The following is a 19106-nucleotide window of genomic DNA, read 5'->3' on the forward strand; positions in this document are numbered from 1 at the left end:
ATCATTGCCTATCGCCACACTTTACTAACTTCGACGACTTGCCACTACCACCATCGCCACTCAATTTCAGCAACTTGAGCTCCTACGACTTGATGGATGTGGACCTACATTTACCACCACCACCACCAATGCCACTCAATGACTTCTTATCCTTACCAACCACTCGAGGGGACCAATTTGACGAATCCTTCGACGTTCCACACCGGAATGCATTCAACAACTCAGAGCCACTTGAGGAGACATTCGTTGCAGAGGATACCCTACCCGATAGCCACATACCAGACCAACCAATCACCTACACACTACTGGAGAAGGGCAGCAAACGGGGCGGCAAACTACTAGTCACCAGCGATGGATACTCCTTTGGTGTGAAGGCAGAAAACAAATCATCGACACGTTGGGTCTGTAGTGTGAGATCGAAGAAGATTCGATGTCATGCTACAGAGACGCAGGTCGGGGATTCGTTCAATGCTGGACCCCAAAGCCACAACCACCCAGTAGACATCAAACTACCCATGAAAGCAGATATTTTCTGCAAGGTATAATTTTTCTTCTTGCAATAATAGTTTAAACCTTTTTATGTAACATTTATTAAACATTTTAATAGCGTAAAATTTTAATGCAAAAAAAAAATAATATACAGTATACCCATTTATTCTCGAGGCCCTGCCGAAAAAGATATATAATGACATAATTGGTTATCAATATCTTCCAATTTTCTCATTTCTCAATAAATATCTCTTGTGACATTGCCTCAGAATCAGCAACTGATGGGCTTTATCTGAAAGTAAAAGGAATACTAGTACAAGTATCTATCAATTTAACAATTAGATCAACCCCTACTATACAAACATTCAAGTTTTTATTCACAGAATAAACATGTATTCTTACCTGTCACAACACAAGCCAATTAAACACATGTATATCCAATGAGGGCGAAACGACCCTACAATAAGGGCGAAACGACCCTGCAGTAAGGGCGAAACAACCCGGACGAACGGGATAAAGGGCGAAACAACGAGAGGGCGAAGGGGAAAAAGGGCGAAACGACCCGACGCCTCACACCACCACCATTGACTGTTGTTTCTATGATTGTATTGCATTGTTTATTTCCATGCATAACCATAACCATTTACTGTAAATGTGTTTGTACAATTAAATATTATCTATTGTCTGTAATTTGAAATAAATCTTTGCAAAAAGTCGGTATTTTCATGACCTAAGAAGATGTGCATGTTTTAGTATAATATATTGGACGTCTTAGTTTTGTGTTGACGGAATTTTTACGCGTCATCATCCTAATACGATTTTGATATTACATTGTGATTGTCGCGCCATTTTCACTTTTTTCTTCTCTCAGATGAAGGATGCTGTTCAAAAGACGAGTAGACTGCAGTAATTGATATTGACCACAACGTTTGGATATACATATTGAAAACTACATAGAATTGTAAAGTAAGATGAAATGCTCAATACGTCAATTGTCGAATGGAATATGTTTGTGAAGAAAATGAAAAATCACTCTTCTCTGTACTTCTACTTTCATTTTCTGTTTTACCTTAAGCCTAAGTCGCTGGACAAATACGGGTCAACAGTCTTTTTCTCTGAAATAAATAGAAAGAATTCAGAACAATGATTCTACATTCACATTTTTTATATTGAGTCTTTGAGACCAGTGTGATGGGGTCTACTCCTACAGCGTAAGACTAAGACTAAGAGGTTGGAATTCTGTTCCTCCTAGTTCTATAACATAAAACCACACATTTTATGTTTATCTTTCATGTTTTCATCGGATATTTTCAATTTTTGTTTATAGTCAAAATGCAAGGTTTTATCACTGGAGGACAATTTGCGGGAGTAATGTTCCGGAAAATTGACCTGCGGAATGTTTTTGTCTAGATATAACGTAATATCAAATAAAAATATTTAAGAATGATTGAAGCACAAAGTTAAAAGACGTGGCTGTGGAATAAATTTCTTACCAGATGCAGAAATTCCATTAAAAACATCCAAATTGGCTTTTAAATCAGCACATGTAAGATTCCATATACACCAGAATTGATAAGTCCCGAGAAGCACATTTCAAAATAGCGATCAGGAAATATTTAGGATTTTTAATGGCGCAACGAAATTTATCACACATCGTTTTGTCAAAGATAAAATATATTTGAAAATCATGAGGTTAGTATGAAAGTAGTATAGTAAATTTAAAGAAATGAAGGTTTTCACAATTTTTTGTGATCATTGCTTTTGGAATGAAAAAAACTTTTTCTTTAAATGATAAAATTCGTTCCACCGTATGAATCCGAAAATGCAGTCAACCATAACATAAGATGTCAGCTTCTAGGCCAGATCACTTCGTGTTTTAATTTGGGAATATTATCTTCCAAACAAGGTTTATTTGGAATAAATTTGACTTCTTTTTCTTGTAATTATATAGTTTTGTTGAAAAAATAGTCTTAAAATATCTGAATTTAAAGTTGATTTTTACACCTTGAAATTAAGGTCCAATGATTAAACCTCGCATTTTGACTATAAACAAAAAATGAAAATATCAGCAGAATTATAGTAAATATTTACCATTTAAAACATTTTATACAGTTTCTTTACCCTAATACTGGAGAAGGTGACTAAACTGAAGAGAAACAAATTTAGCAGTGGCTGCTCGTCCACGCATCCGTAGATGATGGTGGGGGGGGGGGGCTCCACAGGCTAATCGTCCACACATCCGGTTTGATTCAATTACACACGGAATCATGACGGAAATGGTTCATTTATGTTTGTAATGTGGAAATTGCCAAAAATTCTTTTTACACAAATAAATACAAAATGATACAAATACATTTAAAAATTAAATCGTAACTGTTGTAACAAATAAAGATTAAAATTCATTCAGAATTACCGCAAAATACACATTTAATAAACTAGAGGATCTTTATATATGTACCCATTCCAGACGGCAGATGTGAAACATATCCATTCACAGTGGTCCTTATTTGTATAAACTAAAATTTTAGGAACATTATAATTATTTTTAACACGTGGTATATTTTCGGCCAATATTAAATATTTTTTTGGCACCTGTCATCATAACTTCGGTGACTATTCTTTGTCTTACCGACATAAAACCTGTCTTTTATTAAGCACATGGGCTTGCTCCATTTATCAAATATGCTGTAAAACTGGTATTTAACACGAACAGAAAACTGTTCAGTTTATTAAATGTGAACACAGTTTGCGATTGTATTAATAGTCGTACAACTGCGGCAACATTTCCATAACAAATCAGACATTTCGGTCACAATTTTGTATGTTTTTGAGGCAAAGCAGATGTGTGGACGATAAGCCTGAAGAGGCTCCCCATCCATGAATGCATGGACGAGCAACCACTGCTAAACAAATTACCTACATATACCCAGTGTTCTCCCCATATTTTATAAAAAGCACATGCAGCTCTTATGGCCTTCCTCCAAAATTATAGCACAGTGCACATAGTGCATTCTCACTAAAATTAATTACTGATAGCACAGTTCTAAGAAATCATAGCATTACAAAATACAGCGTTATAATGGCCTGGGGAGAATACTGTACATTGTACCTGATAAGAAATTCTAGAGCAATCCTGGAAATCTTTGTAAAAACAGTTTGAATGAAGTTCACATCTGGTTTTCAGCATTTTGATTGAACATTTGATAAAATTACAGATATTTATTTGTAAAACGAAAATGTTAAATTTACGAACAAATTGCCATTACCAACTTAAAGTTCATTTGTCAAAAATATATTGTATTCCGTAAAATTAGTAACCAAACTGAAAATGGCTGGTCACTTTGATAACTGTCTTCATTACAAATGTTTTGTAGGTATTGAACAATTTTGTAGGATTTTTGTCGCTTGATTTCCAGTGAGTTAAACTTCTTTTATGTAATAAAAGACTTAAAATATTTTAAAACATGATAACCTTATTCACATTTGCAATAGCTTTCAACATGTCAGTTGCTAGTGGTTAGAAAATACCTGATAACCTCTAGCACTGCTTTGGTAGGTCATTCCTCAACTACTTGGATAAGATTGATTTTCCCAGAAACCTCATGATTTCTGATTTCCTGTTAATTCAGATGAAGTGTTGGAACATTTTGTAACTATTAAAACTTGGATGGGTCCATTTCCACAGAAATTCTCAGTTTCAGGGTAATTATTGTTGGGAAGTGCAAGGGAGATGTTCACACTTTATTACACAATTTAGATGAATGAATATAACCCAGCATTACACATGCTTCATTTAGCTTTCTCCAATAATTTAACCCCTAAAAATATTGTGATGTACTACATGTATGTAGAATTCAATTCAAAATATTTTCTTTTTTATACCACCCTGATTAGGGATGACTCACTGGTTTTGTTTGTTTGTTTGTTGGGGTTTAATGTCCGAGCAGCAATATTTCAGCTATATTCAGACGATGATGACTCACTGGTAATGCCAGATATCTTAGTGAAAAGACATATTTTAAATATTAAAAAAAAAACAATACAAAGTAAAGTTTGTATAATTATTTTCTGTAATGCTTCTTAGATGGAGATACCAAAGAAAACAAGAAGACTTGGAAGGTTAACTGATGAGGTGATGGGAACCAGTACAGATAATAGTGGCCAGTTTGGAGCTACAGATGATGAGGTTATTTTAGAATTATTATATACCCATTCGAAATGTTGCATTTAGGTTACAGACCACCAATTCAACCAATGAGCATTTGGAACGTACGCAAAAGTAGTCCTACGCAGGAATTACCCCTGTTCCTCATAGTGCTGTGAAAAAAGTTCTCATCTCATTTAAAAAATTTAAACAGTTTCTGAAAGGAAAAACATTTCTGTACATTTTATAGGTGCATTTTGCTTCTTGTGATGTGAAGCCTAATCTCCATAATGATTTCTAAATATACCCCTATCTTGTGAAAACACTGGGATTTCCCATGCTATTTATAGACACTTCACTTCCGGTGACCAGTACTGCACTGCAAGTCTGCTAACCCCACATGCCATTCTGAGGATTGTGAGCTGATATATAGTCCTCTGCAGGTTAAAGTTAAGGTAAAGTCCAGAGAAGCCATTGAATATTGTGAAATTAGCATAGAAGCCTATGGGAAGTGGAATTAGTGGTTTTTAGCCTTAAGCTGAGGCCATGGCAAAATGATAAGTTTCTTGGAATAGCTTTAAACTACTTGAAGATCTTGTAAACTTTGCTATGAGAGGAATACACTACAAAAATCCTTCAAAATATGCAATTTTTTAAGTTATAGGTCCAAATTATGGGAAATTGGTCTTTTTGGCTGAATTTTATGTCCTATCTTGTAAAAAGTGTAGAAAACTTAGTAAAAATATCAAATATTTAACTTTGAGGGCTATATTTACTTAAATATGGTGGTAATCAGCACTTGAAATCAAGTTTTGTGTAAATTTGAGCAAAAATTTGATTAGAAATGAGGAAAAACTCACTTTCATTACTGCGGTTAAGGACATATAAGCATTTCCCTATGGCAACATGGAAAATGCATTTTTGAGTACTTTTTTTGCTTTAGGTGCCCTTAACTTGCCATGTTTTATTGTGAAAACACTGTATTTACAAATTTAAAGCCAAAGATATCACCTTTTGCGAAAATTTAAAGATTTAGGGTTTTTGACATGTGATCAAGAAAAAGGGGGAGGCATGTCAGACAAATTTTTAAAAATAGACCAATTTTTCAGAAAATGACTACTTTTAAAGGCTATCTCTTTATAAATATTGTTAAAAAACAAGTTGTGATTGATTTTTTTTATTTGAAAAGTCAGAAAAAGTTCTTTGCAAATATTTAATGCATTTAAGTATAGTATAATATTGTCACTTTTTTGCTCGCGCAACTTGGTTACCCTATATTTAAAAATCAAATATTTAAAAAAGTGCTTGTCACATTTCACTGAAACTTTGCAAATGCATTCAGTATGTGTATAGGAAGATACTTGTATAGTTATATATTTTTTCTAAGACAGAAAGTGACTCTTTAGGTTACAGACCACCAATTCAACCAATGAGCATTTGGAACGTACGCAAAAATAGTCCTACGCAGAAATTACCCCTGTTCCTCATAGTGCTGTGAAAAAAGTTCTCATCTCATTTAAAAAATTTAAACAGTTTCTGAAAGGAAAAACATTTCTGTACATTTTATAGGTGCATTTTGCTTCTTGTGATGTGAAGCCTAATCTCCATAATGATTTCTAAATATACCCCTATCTTGTGAAAACACTGGGATTTCCCATGCTATTTATAGAAACTTCACTTCCAGTGACCAGTACTGCACTGCAAGTCTGCTAACCCCACATGCCATTCTGAGGATTGTGAGCTGACATATGTAGAATCATGCTGATATATAGTCCTCTGCAGGTTAAAGTTAAGGTAAAGTCCAGAGAAGCCATTGAATATTGTGAAATTAGCATAGAAGCCTATGGGAAGTGGAATTAGTGGTTTTTAGCCTTTAATGGGACCATAATGAATTTTTCAATTATATTTCTTTCATATGCTCGGAGGGCAGATAATTTGGTAGCATTTACAGGTATCAGTCTTGTATTACATATTCTGGAGCGGGTGTTCGTCAAAACTTGGAGGGTAAAAAATATAGTGCGCTTTCTTTTTGCCATTTCCTGTTTTATGTTTTTTAGCAAATGATTGGCATTTTTCGTCAAAAGCACAAAAAATTTGTTATTAGGGAAAAGCAGTATTTTCATGGAAAATATTGCTTCAGAAAAGGGGTCTATTTTATTACCTGAAAATAAAAGTGAAAGTAGAAGAACTTTTAGTTTGATCTGTTCTGGTGTACCAAAGTTTGTGCAGGGATTTTCCGAGCGCTCGTCACTTTCGTCATTGGCGAAAGCCTTTTTATATTCCCGAAAAAAAATTTGGTTACTTTCGTCACTTAAAAAATCAAAACGTATAATTTTTATCGCCACTAAAATTCGATTCTTACTACAATTAAACGACAAGTTTACGACCCAAGCCAATTAACTGTCAATTAAATGATTTCACCTTAATCCCAATAAATTGGTGTCGATGTTTACACAGGTAATCCTATTGAAGTGTAACTGCGTAATTGAATGATAACAAGCCGACAAAAGAATTATGATTAGTTAAAATTACGGCTTGTGTGTGACATTTTGAGCTGCTCATACTCAAATTCTCAAGAGACATAAATAGATAGGATGAATCTATTTTCGTCATTCTTGTACATCGTCATGATTACAAATTTCTTTACTTCTACACGTGACCCTGAGTCACAGGTCACACAACCAAAAACCCAAAAATCTACAAAGAAAACTAGGGCAGAAAGAATTCAAAATTCAAAATTCAAAGAAGAATGGTCAAAGATATTTCCAGCTATTTATTTTGACCAAGAGCAGAACGCAATGTTCTGTTCAGATTGTAAAGCTGCCAAACTCACCAACACTTTTACGATTGGATGCCAGACACTACTGAAAGACAACATCCAAAAACATATCAAAAGCGCCGATCATAAAAGGGCCATTGAGACCAAAACAATGAGGAGCAACTGGGACCAAGGTGTAGCAACTGTACACAAAAGCCATGAAAAAGACGTGATTGCTACAATGACCAGTATTCTGTGGATGGCGAAGACAAACCAACCGTCATCCAACTTGACCGATCTCAACGATCTTTTAGATCATCATGTATGTGGTGATTTTATAATTCTATTTTTATATTTTAATAAATAGTTATCATATACAAATAAAAATGTTACAACTGCCGCAAACGATCTTTATAGGAAAATCAGGCGCAAAGCAACTATGTGTTTAAAAAAAATTGTTTGTTGCACTTTTCCCATATTTTTGGACATACCATATTAATTCTTGTTTATGCATTTGCTAATTTATTTCACCTATACTACCAAAGGGAAGTAAAGGGTAATCATATTATATTTTTTGCAATATATAAAACTATTTAAGGATATAAACATATTATGTTAAGTTTATCCAAGTAACATATACGATATATTGAGATGTGTTTGTATTACACTGCATGTTTATTATGATTTTTAACGATCTTTTATGCGTAAATTCTTATTCTATTTGTTTATTTTACAGGGAGTAGACGCTGTATCCAACATCAAAAAAGCCAAAAACGCAACATACGACAGCAGCAACTCTATCAGAGATATGCAGTCAGCACTATCCAAAGTCGTTGACGAGGAACTGATCGATGATTTAAAGAATTCCACATACTACTCCATAATGTTAGATGAATCCACTGACAGAAGCACAGAAAAAACACTTATGGTCTATGTTAAATATATAAAATCTAATGTTAGTGTAACACGTTTTCTATCAGTTATTGAATTGTCTAATGGTACAGCAGATTGTATATTTAATGCCGTAAAAGAGCTATTTAACATGTTTCGTTTAGATTTTTCAAAATGTATTTCCATTTCCACAGATGGTGCTAGTGTGATGACTGGTATTCGCTCTGGTGTAACCACCAGATTTTCAGATCAGAACCCCTTTATTATCAAGGTGCACTCCTTAGCAACTTTGATATCATGGTTGGTTGTCTTCTTTCTGATGAGGAGAGTGGTAATGTTGTTGCAGGTGGTTTGGTCAGGTTTGTTTCTACCTTTGAGTTCTTAGCTGTATCACACCTTGTTGCTGATGTTATGGGTATTGTCTGTAGGGTAAGTCGGGTGTTTCAGAGGGAGGATCTTACTTTCACTGTTATCAAAGACACTCTTGATCCAGTTTGTTCTGCTCTTCTTGCTATGAAATCAAGTGCAGGTCCTAGGCTAGAATCCTTTCTTTCTGTGGTTCCTTCTGAGGTTCAGGATAGTGACAATTTTCTGTTTGGAGGTAATCTTGTGAAGGACAGTTCTTCTCAGAGGTCAAACTTTGACAGTCTTAGGGTAAAGTTCATAGATCAGTTAGTATCCAATATGAGGAGTAGGTTTCCTTCTCAGCAGGGTTTTGAGGGTCTGTCTATTTTTGATCCTAAGTTAGTGCCTTCTAGTGGTAGTCAGGAGTTGTTGTCTTACGGGAAAGAGCATGTTGAGTTTCTTTGTAGTTACTTTGGACAGGATAGGGATGGTCACAAGGCTTTGATCGATGAGGTTCAGTTGAGGGAGGAGTGGCTGTTTAAACATATCTTGACTGGTTATAAGGATGTTAGAATTGATTCTGTGATTTCTTCTGTTCTGGCCAAGGATTCTTTCTTGTTGGACTTCCCTAATGTTGGCAATCTTCTTTCTATATGTCTGCTCTCTGCTATTTCTTCAGTTGACTGTGAGAGGGGCTTCAGTAGATACAATCTCATCAAGACTTACCTTAGGAACAGGTTGAAGGTTTCATCAGTTGACACTCTCATGAAGTTGTCTCTGCATCCAGTGGGCTTCAGGGATTTCAATTATAGAAGAGCTTTTCAGTTGTGGGCTCTTGTCAAGGATAGGAGGATTCTTCATTATTAGTTCTGAGTGTTTTATGGTCAGTCAGGGACATTCCAGTCTCTGCTTTAGTGCTGGAAGACAGTGCTATTTTTATGTCTATAGATATACATGTATGTATTAACAAATAACCAACACAAAGTTTTATCTATATATTTTATTATTAATGTACTTTATACTTTTTATTGTTACTTGATGCTGAAAAAGAAATAAAATATATGTAATAAATATGATTGACTTCGTTTTTATTATTCTTGAAATTTGAAAACTACCCGACCGCAAAAGTGACTAAAGCCTTTCAAATCCTGGGAAAAACCCTGGTTTGTGCCTTTTTTTTTCTAAAATGGACCTAAAAATTATTTTTGACATTTTCTTAATGGAAAAATACAGTCAAAAGTTAAATTGAAACTCCTTGTCTATTTAGAAAAAAAAACATGAAAAATTTAAGGTTTACTATAGAAGCCTATGGGGCAAAGAATACAAGACTGAGACCTACATTTACCAACTATTCTTTTGTAAAGGTACAGGTTATTGGAGATAACCAGCAACAAAGGAATAGAATTAAAAAGACAGCAAAGAAAGTTAAGAGTAAAGAGGATGAAGACTTGGACCAAGCATTAAGAGGTGAGCTCAGGAACAGAACATTTCTAGTCAAGTGAAAACACCATATCATAACAGTTGTCACTATAAACAAATAATGTACTTTTCACTGAGATCCTTTGAAATAATTTAAATCTCATAATAAAATTTATTAGATGTTGTCATATTGCACTATTAAACCTGTTTTTTTTTTTTTTCATTTATAATAATGAAATTTAATGGAATAATATGGAGTTGTGTATTATTTACAGGTTTCAAATTTATCATTTTGTCCATACAAAATCAAGATTTGTTTTGAGAAAAATCTAGGTTTGTCTATTAAATTAGTCACCTTATAATAAATAGATGTAGTCACTTATGATCTATGTCTTTGTCTCCTTTAAGCTTGGTAAAGAAAAACATATATTTATGAAAACCTGTCATTTATTTTCATTATCTTCTTTGCATTTGAAGTTCCTTGAGATGGAATTGTGCTACAGTGAAAGTACTTTAATTCATGGATACCAGTTTTCGTGGTTTTGGGGTTGTCAGTATACACATCAATGGGGTTCTCCTCTCATTGGGAACCAAATTTTGTGGATTGGCCTATCCAAGAATACCATGAAAATTGGTACTCCACGAAAAATAGTACTTTCACAGTACCATCCAATTTAACACTCATCAATGGGTTTAGACAAGACTTGGTTTTTATATAGCAGTGTAAGGAAAACCTTAAAATCTCTTCCTTTCAAGGTCAAGGTTACATACATGTAATGGAATGTTAGGTTGCACTACACAAATGAGATTCAGGTGCACTATTTTGTACACAAAACTAACCTGGTCTAATTTTGTAAAACTTAAAAGTAAAAGGTGAAACTTGGTGGAAATATGGACTGTTGGTGGTAGAGCATTCGTACATGAATAGATTCAATGCTTGTGAAAGAGGTGTAAAATGCATGCTTTAAGCTATCCGGAAAGATTCAGGTCCTCACCAGATTTGGTTCTGTTCCCTGCACCAACTGGCTGTTTTTCAAAAATGCAAAATTTCGCGTGTACTTAAAGAATTTAAATCATGAATAAATGAGCAGAAAAAGGTACACTTTCTATTTGCTTTTTTGCAATAATACCATGCTAACTTACTTTTTCTGGCAGTTTTTAAGTGCGTGATATTTTAGAAAACATGTTTTTTGTCCCCCGCCGCAACATGGTGAGGGCATAGAAATGCTGGTGTGCATCCGAAGCTTATGGACACAACTCCTCAGAAACTGTTGAACGGAATTTGACCAAATTTTGTAGGATTGTTTGTCACCATATGTAGTTCACCATACTTAACTGTTATTTTGATTCGATAATTTTATTGGGAGTTATGGGACTTTGTTCATTTTTCACATTATTCACAATAGGAACACATTGTGGACGCAACTCCTCAGAAACCGCTGAACAGAATTTGACCAAATTTTGTAGGATTGTAATCATACTTGACTGCTATTTTGATTTGACGATTTTTATGGGAGTTATGGGACTTTCTTCATTTTTCACGTTCTTTTTTTTGCAGTTTTTTTTTTTTTTTTTTTTTTTTTTTTGTTCTTTGAAGAATTCTTAACCTAACTTAATTTGATTCATTAAGATACATTAACCTTGAATCACCACATGGACTTATGAAGCACATAAGTTTTGAATCTGCTATTTATACAAATGTCAAACATTTGTAATTAAACTCTTTCTACAGCGGCGGGGGACATATGGCTACACGTAGCATTCTTGTTGACAATTATTTTTGGCAAGGCACCTAAAATTTGTCATGAAAACTGATGTCTAATTTTATTATGTTATCATGGCTATAGATTTTCATAACAAAATAGGAAATAATATCCTATCTTTTTTTCAAGGATCTCCTTAATGTAAAAATATATACATTTACAGGAAAAAAATTTTGGATTTGCTTGTTTAAGTGTCTCAATGTAGCTTTATTTCCACAAATTGTCGTCAAGTTATCTGCAGTGACCTATCTATATAGTGGAACCTTAAAGCATGTAGAATGAAAGGCTGCTACATTTCTTGTTGCTTTTACAGTTGTTTATTTGTCTTTGTAGAATCTGGTATTGATATCACAGACATGACTAAAGAAGAAAAAATGCATATAGCTGTATGTATGATTAATACTTGTATTTTCCTTTTTACTGAAATAAAGAATTCAACTGTTTTTAATTGTTATAGACCTTCTCATTGTATTGTTCTTTTATCAATAAATAATAATACAGTGGATTCCGCTTAATTGCATAGCCTATTTGCCAGTAAAAATTATGCAAATAACCGGGCTATTCTTATAACCAAAATCACGATTTTACCGGAAGTGTGAGTTCAGGTAAGACGACGATACTGTGGATCAGCCAGGGATATCACTGTTCAACATTTCTGATCTGGTATTTAATTGTTATAGACCTTCTCATTGTATTGTTCTTTTATCAATAAATAATAATATATATTGTGTTTGTCTTGTTTATTGACCTTCTTTACGTTGTGTGTATTTATTAGTAAAACCATGTGTTTCTCATCTATAAATAGTCAAGTAATTTCCTGACCTTTCTACGAAAGAAAATCCCATATTTCATATTTCAGCCAGGATTCAGTGTAATAATCATCAATGTTTGCAGTTTCTGGGCTTTTGAAATGGTCTGCATTTTTATTCCTCTGTTCAATCACCATTGTACACTGATAATTGTGTATCATACGTGTCATTGACCTCGATATATTCCTATGAAGTGTGGATAGTATGGGTCACCTTAGGGTAGTTGAATTTCATTAGACATTGTACTGAATGAATGATGACTTGTAATTTTTGGTTGATATTTATGCCTAGTAACCCAAGCTCACCAAAAAAGTGTTCAGCTCATTAAAGAAAATTAAATTTACATTGATCATCATTTGTAGTCGGAAGAATTTAAATAGGGACAAAAAATACCCCAAGCCGAACCCCAATCCACATCATAAGGTGATGTTTGGCATGTCGTCGGAAGTCATTGTTCACCTAGGTGCTTGTTTATTGTAATGTAATTAGAAATCATTTAAATTGTCTTTTATGTCCATTATGTTTTTAATCCATTATTAACACCTCCTGATTGATGGTAATCTAGTTTTTACAACAATAAATATGATTGACATATTTATGACCCGAAGGCTTAATATAGAATTTGGGAAAACCTGTCTTTACCTGGATGAGGCAAAATTCTCTATGCAATAAACCGAAATGCACCTGCAAGGCCTATGCAAATAAGCAATTTTTTCCCTAATAGAATAATAGGAAATGGTTTTGTGCGGGAGAAAATTATGCTAATAACCGAAATATACAATAAAACGATATGCAATTAAGTGGAGTCGACTGTATAGATCATAATATGGTATATATGTACAATGGTCTGCCCATCCAGTCATAATAGAGAGAAAGAAATGCTTTGACAGATTTTGATAATGTTTAACATCTTGAAAGGAAGCTGCTTTTCATTTTTTATTGTTTACTTACTATTAAATAATGGAACAATGAACTGAAAAAGTGGGATGGATGTATACATATCAATTATTTGCTTTAGCACAGCTGTTGAGAATTTAAATTCTTGTTTTTGGTAACACTACAACAATGGGATTATGATTATTAAAAAAATTAGATTTCAATTAAATTAATGAATGCAGTATACTTTGCAGCAAGTTGTTATGATGTCAAAAAGAGAGGCAGAGTTGCATAACCAGTCTTTTGAAGAGGATGTGAACAATTCTGATTCAGAGGAAGAAAAAGTAACTACATCAGCCTTTCAGCAAGCTATTCATCCAGAAATAATACCACAATCATCACAAAATAGCAATAGTAATGATACAGCCAGCAATCAAGCTGGACCTAATCTCTCTGCTGAACAGTTAGACGAATTGTACAATCATGACACTGAAGCAGAGATTAAGAACAAAGCTCATATAATACCCAGAAAAGAAGGATCTTATACTTTGAAACACACATCTACAAATGAACCAATTGTGATAGACTCACTTGACGCATCTATCGATCATATAAATTCATCACCTGATTTGTCCCAAAAGGTTATAGACTCCAGTCAACACATCATCGATGCCTTTTCTGAGGCAGTTCATGCCAATGATATATCTGATAATGCAATGGAGGAAGATTTTATTCCTATTAAGATTAAAACATCTGAAGGGAGATCTAAACCTTCTCAGGTAGTATGTTCCATCCTATTTCACAGAAATGACTATTGTATGGATTTTACAATTATCTATAAACAAAATCTTGCTGTTGTATTAATAGTGCCATGAAACTTAAAGAGTGGTTTACACTTCATGAACCGCAAAGCAGTTTATGAGCAGGCGTAAACTGCTCCAAAGTTGTTTATGCGAACACAACAGTGAAAAATTAAAACAATCGTTATAATTTAATTTCTGATTATCTTAAGTCAGAATTCAGATTTGTCCCTACTTCATAGCCTTATTTAGTTTGGAATTATTATTCCCTCACAACGAAAGTTTGGGGGTATAAAGGTTTCACCCTGTCTGTCTGTCATAACTGTTTTTTTAAGTAGCTTGCAGTATAGTTATAAAACTTTGTGGGATCTAATGTAACCACATTTGCATTTTGTCAGGAATTTATGTTTGGACAAAAATTATAGAAATGACAGCTGTTGGACTTTAGCATGTTCGGCAAAACTTGGTCTCATGCGATGTCATCAATTCCTTCTCAGGGACTCGATGGAGTGTTAGATTACCATATGAAGATGAGCATATTGTCAGGAATTTATAGTCATATTTGTTATTGTGTAAAAAGAAATACTGATTGCTGTTTGGAGTTAGATGTTTTAGAAATGGCAGCAAATTGTGTGTCAAAAGGGCTAAATCTGTTCACCAAAAAAATTGTGTCCAATATGAAAGATCAGGGGTTTCACTAAAACAATGGAAATATTTTATATATAAAAAAAAAGAAAGAAATGTTTTTATTTGGCAAGCTTGTAAGAAGTAGAGTAGCATCAAAATACACAATAACAAAATAGACAATGAAATACATTACGAAGAAGTAATTGTAGAACATAGGCAACAGCTAATACACAAGTCACAACTATTTTGATTTTCTGTTACATCTTAGATGTATTTTTATCATAGCACTTATTTTTTAGAGAATGAGGAAGATTTATCAAAAGAGTGTTGACAAGAAACAACCAACGATGGATCAGTTTTCTAGTGTTATTATAAATGATGATGAAGATAAGGGTGATCACCAGGTATGATGCAGATTAATACTCTTCTACAGCCCTCACTACAAGCAATCTGATAAACATAGGTCTTGTATAGTTATGTCGCCATGACATTGTTTAATTTCACTATAAAAGAATTTGTAACATAAACATGGCATTCTTAATTTAGTGACAGCTTCAGAATTTGGCTTAATCTGACCATTTTTTTTACTTGTTTAATAATAAAGAATGATCTAAGGATCAACAGGGTAAATTAATACTAGAGGTAGCTAATTAGTTTGTTTGATGTGTGTTTTTTGTTTGTTTGTTGGTTTGTTTTGTTTTTTTTTTTTGTGTGTTTTTTTTTTAAGAAAAAAGATGTTGAAACCAATGACATCATTGTCAGAAATCCAACAGATCAGTGGTTAACAGCAAAACCAAGAGAATCTGACACATTGGTAGGTTCAGCCACTGAGAGACAGGATGCTAGGAAAGAATTTTCTCAGGAACAGTTAGAAGACCTAATGAGTGAGGAAGATGGTTCACCCATCAAAAGTGCTAAGAAAAAGACCAAAAAGGCTTTTGATTACTTGGACAGTTCAGATGAGGAAACCCAAGACTATTTTACTGAAGAGAAGGTCCAGCAGGTATAATGCTTTCCTTACTTGAAGACTACCTACAAATACAGACATTTTGTTAATCCAAGACTTTTTTTACCTTCAATCATCAAATACACTTTTAAGAACTGAATTTTAAATGGTATCGTCTTCTAATCAAGTTTAAATGTGTAAATAACATGTTTCAGACATTGGTCGTACAATATTTCTATATTTTAAAACACGGTTAGAGATTTAAATGAAACAACTGAAAACCAAAAAGTAACAAAGTCCTTTTTTGTCAAACCCTCCATATTGCATGCTTTTGCAACTGAAAATGATTTCTTTTTACTTATATTGATCGTTTCTAACAATTTTCTTTCTTTACAGTATGTTTTGAAATGAAAAATTGCAAAATTTGAGTAACAACCAAAACTGGAAATATCCAATTTTCCCGACTTTTAATTTTGTTTTATAAGCCATTTCATACACTCTGTGTCAGTTTTATCATGCTTTGAAATTAAAGTTATCCAATTTATGTAACTACCGATCTTTACATGATATTTAAGTTTCTTTCCTACATATTTATGTTGGAAATACTTGATCAAGGTAAATTAATTGACTGATCAAGTGCAAAATATTGATCTTTTATCTTACAAAATTCACCTGCAATTTATGTCTAAAAAAACTTTTTTTCACACATTTTGACCTTCAAAATTGAACTGTGCAAAATACATATATGCACACCAAAATACGGTAAGTCAATATATTTTTTCAGCAATTTGTCAGCCTCGACTTATGTAAGGATTGTTTTTAAATATTAATCTAAAATGCATTTCATAAGAATGAAGTGTGTTCCTTAGATTTTACAGGTGCGCAGAATTGTTAATTTAATAAAGATCTTTTTCAATCAATTTAATTATTTACTTTCCGCCATTAGTTTTTGAGACCTTTAAACTTTCAACTCCATTGTTTTGGCCCTTGTGCTGTCAAATGATTGATATTCAATTAAATCGTAATTTGGGGTAAACTGCAATCACTTGTCTTTGGTAAAAGAAAGCTGTCAATTAAATCGGGGTTGAAAGATAATTGATCTTGGCCACTGTCAATTGATGAGTGAATAAGTGTTATATAAAATCATCAATCAAGGAAATCCTAATCTAAAGACCCAACTTTTTCTACTGTTTATTATTTTTTCAGGAGCATGATGCACACAGTGACAAAAGCAAAAGCCCTTACAACAGTAAACATCACATGAATTTCCAGAGTAATATATCTGACCCTGTCATTGAATCAGAGGTTTGTGTAGATTGATTTTTGTGAAGAGAAAATGGTCGTTCTTTACTGCCATATTAATTTGATTAATTTTATAGAAGATATGGGAGTTACTTTTTTTTCAAGATTTTTCTGTCCAATATCTTGTAGATACATCTTTCCTGAAACGTCTTGACACATTCCTTCAAATATAGTTTAATGTATTCTTATGAAGTTATACCACTATTTCAATAACAGATTTTGTCAAAATATAAGCATACAGTCTAGATACTTGTAAGATCCAGGTCATTGACCCTAACCCTATAGATTATACACTTTACAGAGTTGTTTACCTTTACAATATTGGCATAAGAATCACTATTTTTGAGGCTATCTTGTGCCCTTACAATTATTTTCAAATTCCTTACAGTTTGGCAATTTCATTTTCCAGATTTTTTCGGTTCCGTTTTTGATTTTTTTATGTAACTATTGTACCAATAGTCATTTCTGGTTTGAAGATATCATCAAAAACAATATCCAAACATAGTTGTTAAGAAAATAATGATGCTCTTGACAGAAAAAGCATAAAACAACATGATAAAATGTACATTTTATGGATATTCATCCATTATATTGGTGGTTTCTGTCAATAAAATCCAGCTTTTTCAACAAAAAATGTAACTTGTGAGTTTTTTTTATCTCAGATTACCATATTTTTTTTGTGGGTACACCTTACTATATTCATAAGAAAGCGGTAGACAAGTCTGCACTTTTGGTCCAAGCCAAACATACTGTCAAATTACATTTTCTTAGAATTTAAATATTTTTCAGAATTATTTTTATTGTTCGCTTATATATCATCCATTGATAGTGTTAATTAATGTAGCATAATTTATTTACAGACAGTACCAAAAGATTTTTACCAATTCCCTTCTCTCAAAAGACATTATAGGTATGGAGTTTCTCTAATTTAGCTAAATAACTTACTGTGACTTTATGTAGTGTTCCCTGCTGGCTAATCCAGGTAATAAAAAAGGCAAATTTGAAGGCACAACATGCAAGCATAAGCATTGATTTAGGGAATGTTAACAAAAAGGGGCAGGGCCCATATAAGACCTAGTAAAAGGGGCAGTGTGCTCATGCCTTCTTGAAACTGAAGGGAGCATCATGTTTTTATAAAAATAATATTGTGTTATATGTTTATAAATCAGCCAAACCATGGTTTTAGATGTTAATATTTTCAGTTGAATATGTTAATGATTGTACATAAATGCTAAAATCCAATTACAGAATTTCACATGCCATGAAAAATGATAGCCATGATTTAAATCCATTTGATAAGTTTCTGATGTCAATAATACACTTAAGAAATATCAAGACCTATCAAAGACATACAGAATTGAAGGAGCCGTTGGTTATTTTCATCTTAAATTACATGACACTTTTTTTTCTAACAATGATTCAATTTGACATGCATGGATATTCTTGTTTCCTTGATGGGATTAAAGAAATACTTAGTGCTGGAAAATTGTTTAACATTACAAACATTTACACAGGCATTTCATGTAAATTGACATGGTAGTATTTTATTTTTTATTTTTAATTAGAAAAATTTTATTTATTTCATTGCACTGGAAACAGAAATGTAAAGAAACAAGTAAGTAAATATAAACTTGAGCATGATGCAGTTTCTTTTAATATCACATGTGTATTATTATAATTGTTATACTTATTTCTAAAAATAGTTAACATAATTTTGTGCTTATCATGAAAATATTTTCTAAAATGTATTAGATAATCTTGTCATGGATTTATATTTAAAGATTGCACTTAGAAGTTGTTTCATGGCTGCCATTGTGTAATATCATATCTTTTTTCTTGTCTTCTTCATACTGTAATCTCTATGGAAGATTGATGAAGTCACAATGTAAGATTACATCGTTTCTCTGAAGGCAAAAGGTCATAATACTTGGGTCAAG

The 19106-nt window shown here is 33.0% G+C and overlaps 1 protein-coding gene and 1 pseudogene across 5 annotated transcripts in view; both read left to right on the top strand.

Moving 5' to 3' along the window:
• Window positions 1-1058: 1058 nt before the first annotated feature.
• Window positions 1059-19106, top strand: part of LOC148622023 (uncharacterized) — a 28645-nt gene continuing 10597 nt past the window's right edge. For 2 of the 4 annotated variants that reach the window (XM_088571502.1, XM_088571506.1), the window contains exons 1-10: window positions 1298-1455; window positions 4574-4675; window positions 9992-10094; window positions 12143-12195; window positions 13749-14273; window positions 15221-15325; window positions 15649-15924; window positions 17074-17172; window positions 18030-18079; window positions 18769-18784. In XM_088571502.1, coding sequence (XP_088427628.1) covers window positions 4574-4675; window positions 9992-10094; window positions 12143-12195; window positions 13749-14273; window positions 15221-15325; window positions 15649-15924; window positions 17074-17172; window positions 18030-18079; window positions 18769-18784 — 1329 coding nt within the window. In that variant the 5' untranslated portion in view covers window positions 1298-1455. Of the gene's footprint in view, window positions 1146-1297; window positions 1456-4573; window positions 4676-9991; window positions 10095-12142; window positions 12196-13748; window positions 14274-15220; window positions 15326-15648; window positions 15925-17073; window positions 17173-18029; window positions 18080-18768; window positions 18785-19106 lie in introns of those variants that run through there. The other 2 variants (XM_088571505.1, XM_088571504.1) reach the window with 2 other exon arrangements.
• On the top strand, window positions 5851-9960 carry LOC148622024 (zinc finger protein 862-like; annotated as a pseudogene). Its single transcript, XR_015920533.1, has 2 exons — window positions 5851-7713; window positions 8128-9960. The product of XR_015920533.1 is annotated as a zinc finger protein 862-like (transcript).

This window comes from Perna viridis, chromosome 3 (assembly GCF_037379345.1).
Source record: "Perna viridis isolate PV_CMFRI_1.1 ecotype Kerala chromosome 3, ASM3737934v1, whole genome shotgun sequence".
NCBI lineage: Eukaryota > Metazoa > Mollusca > Bivalvia > Mytilida > Mytilidae > Perna > Perna viridis.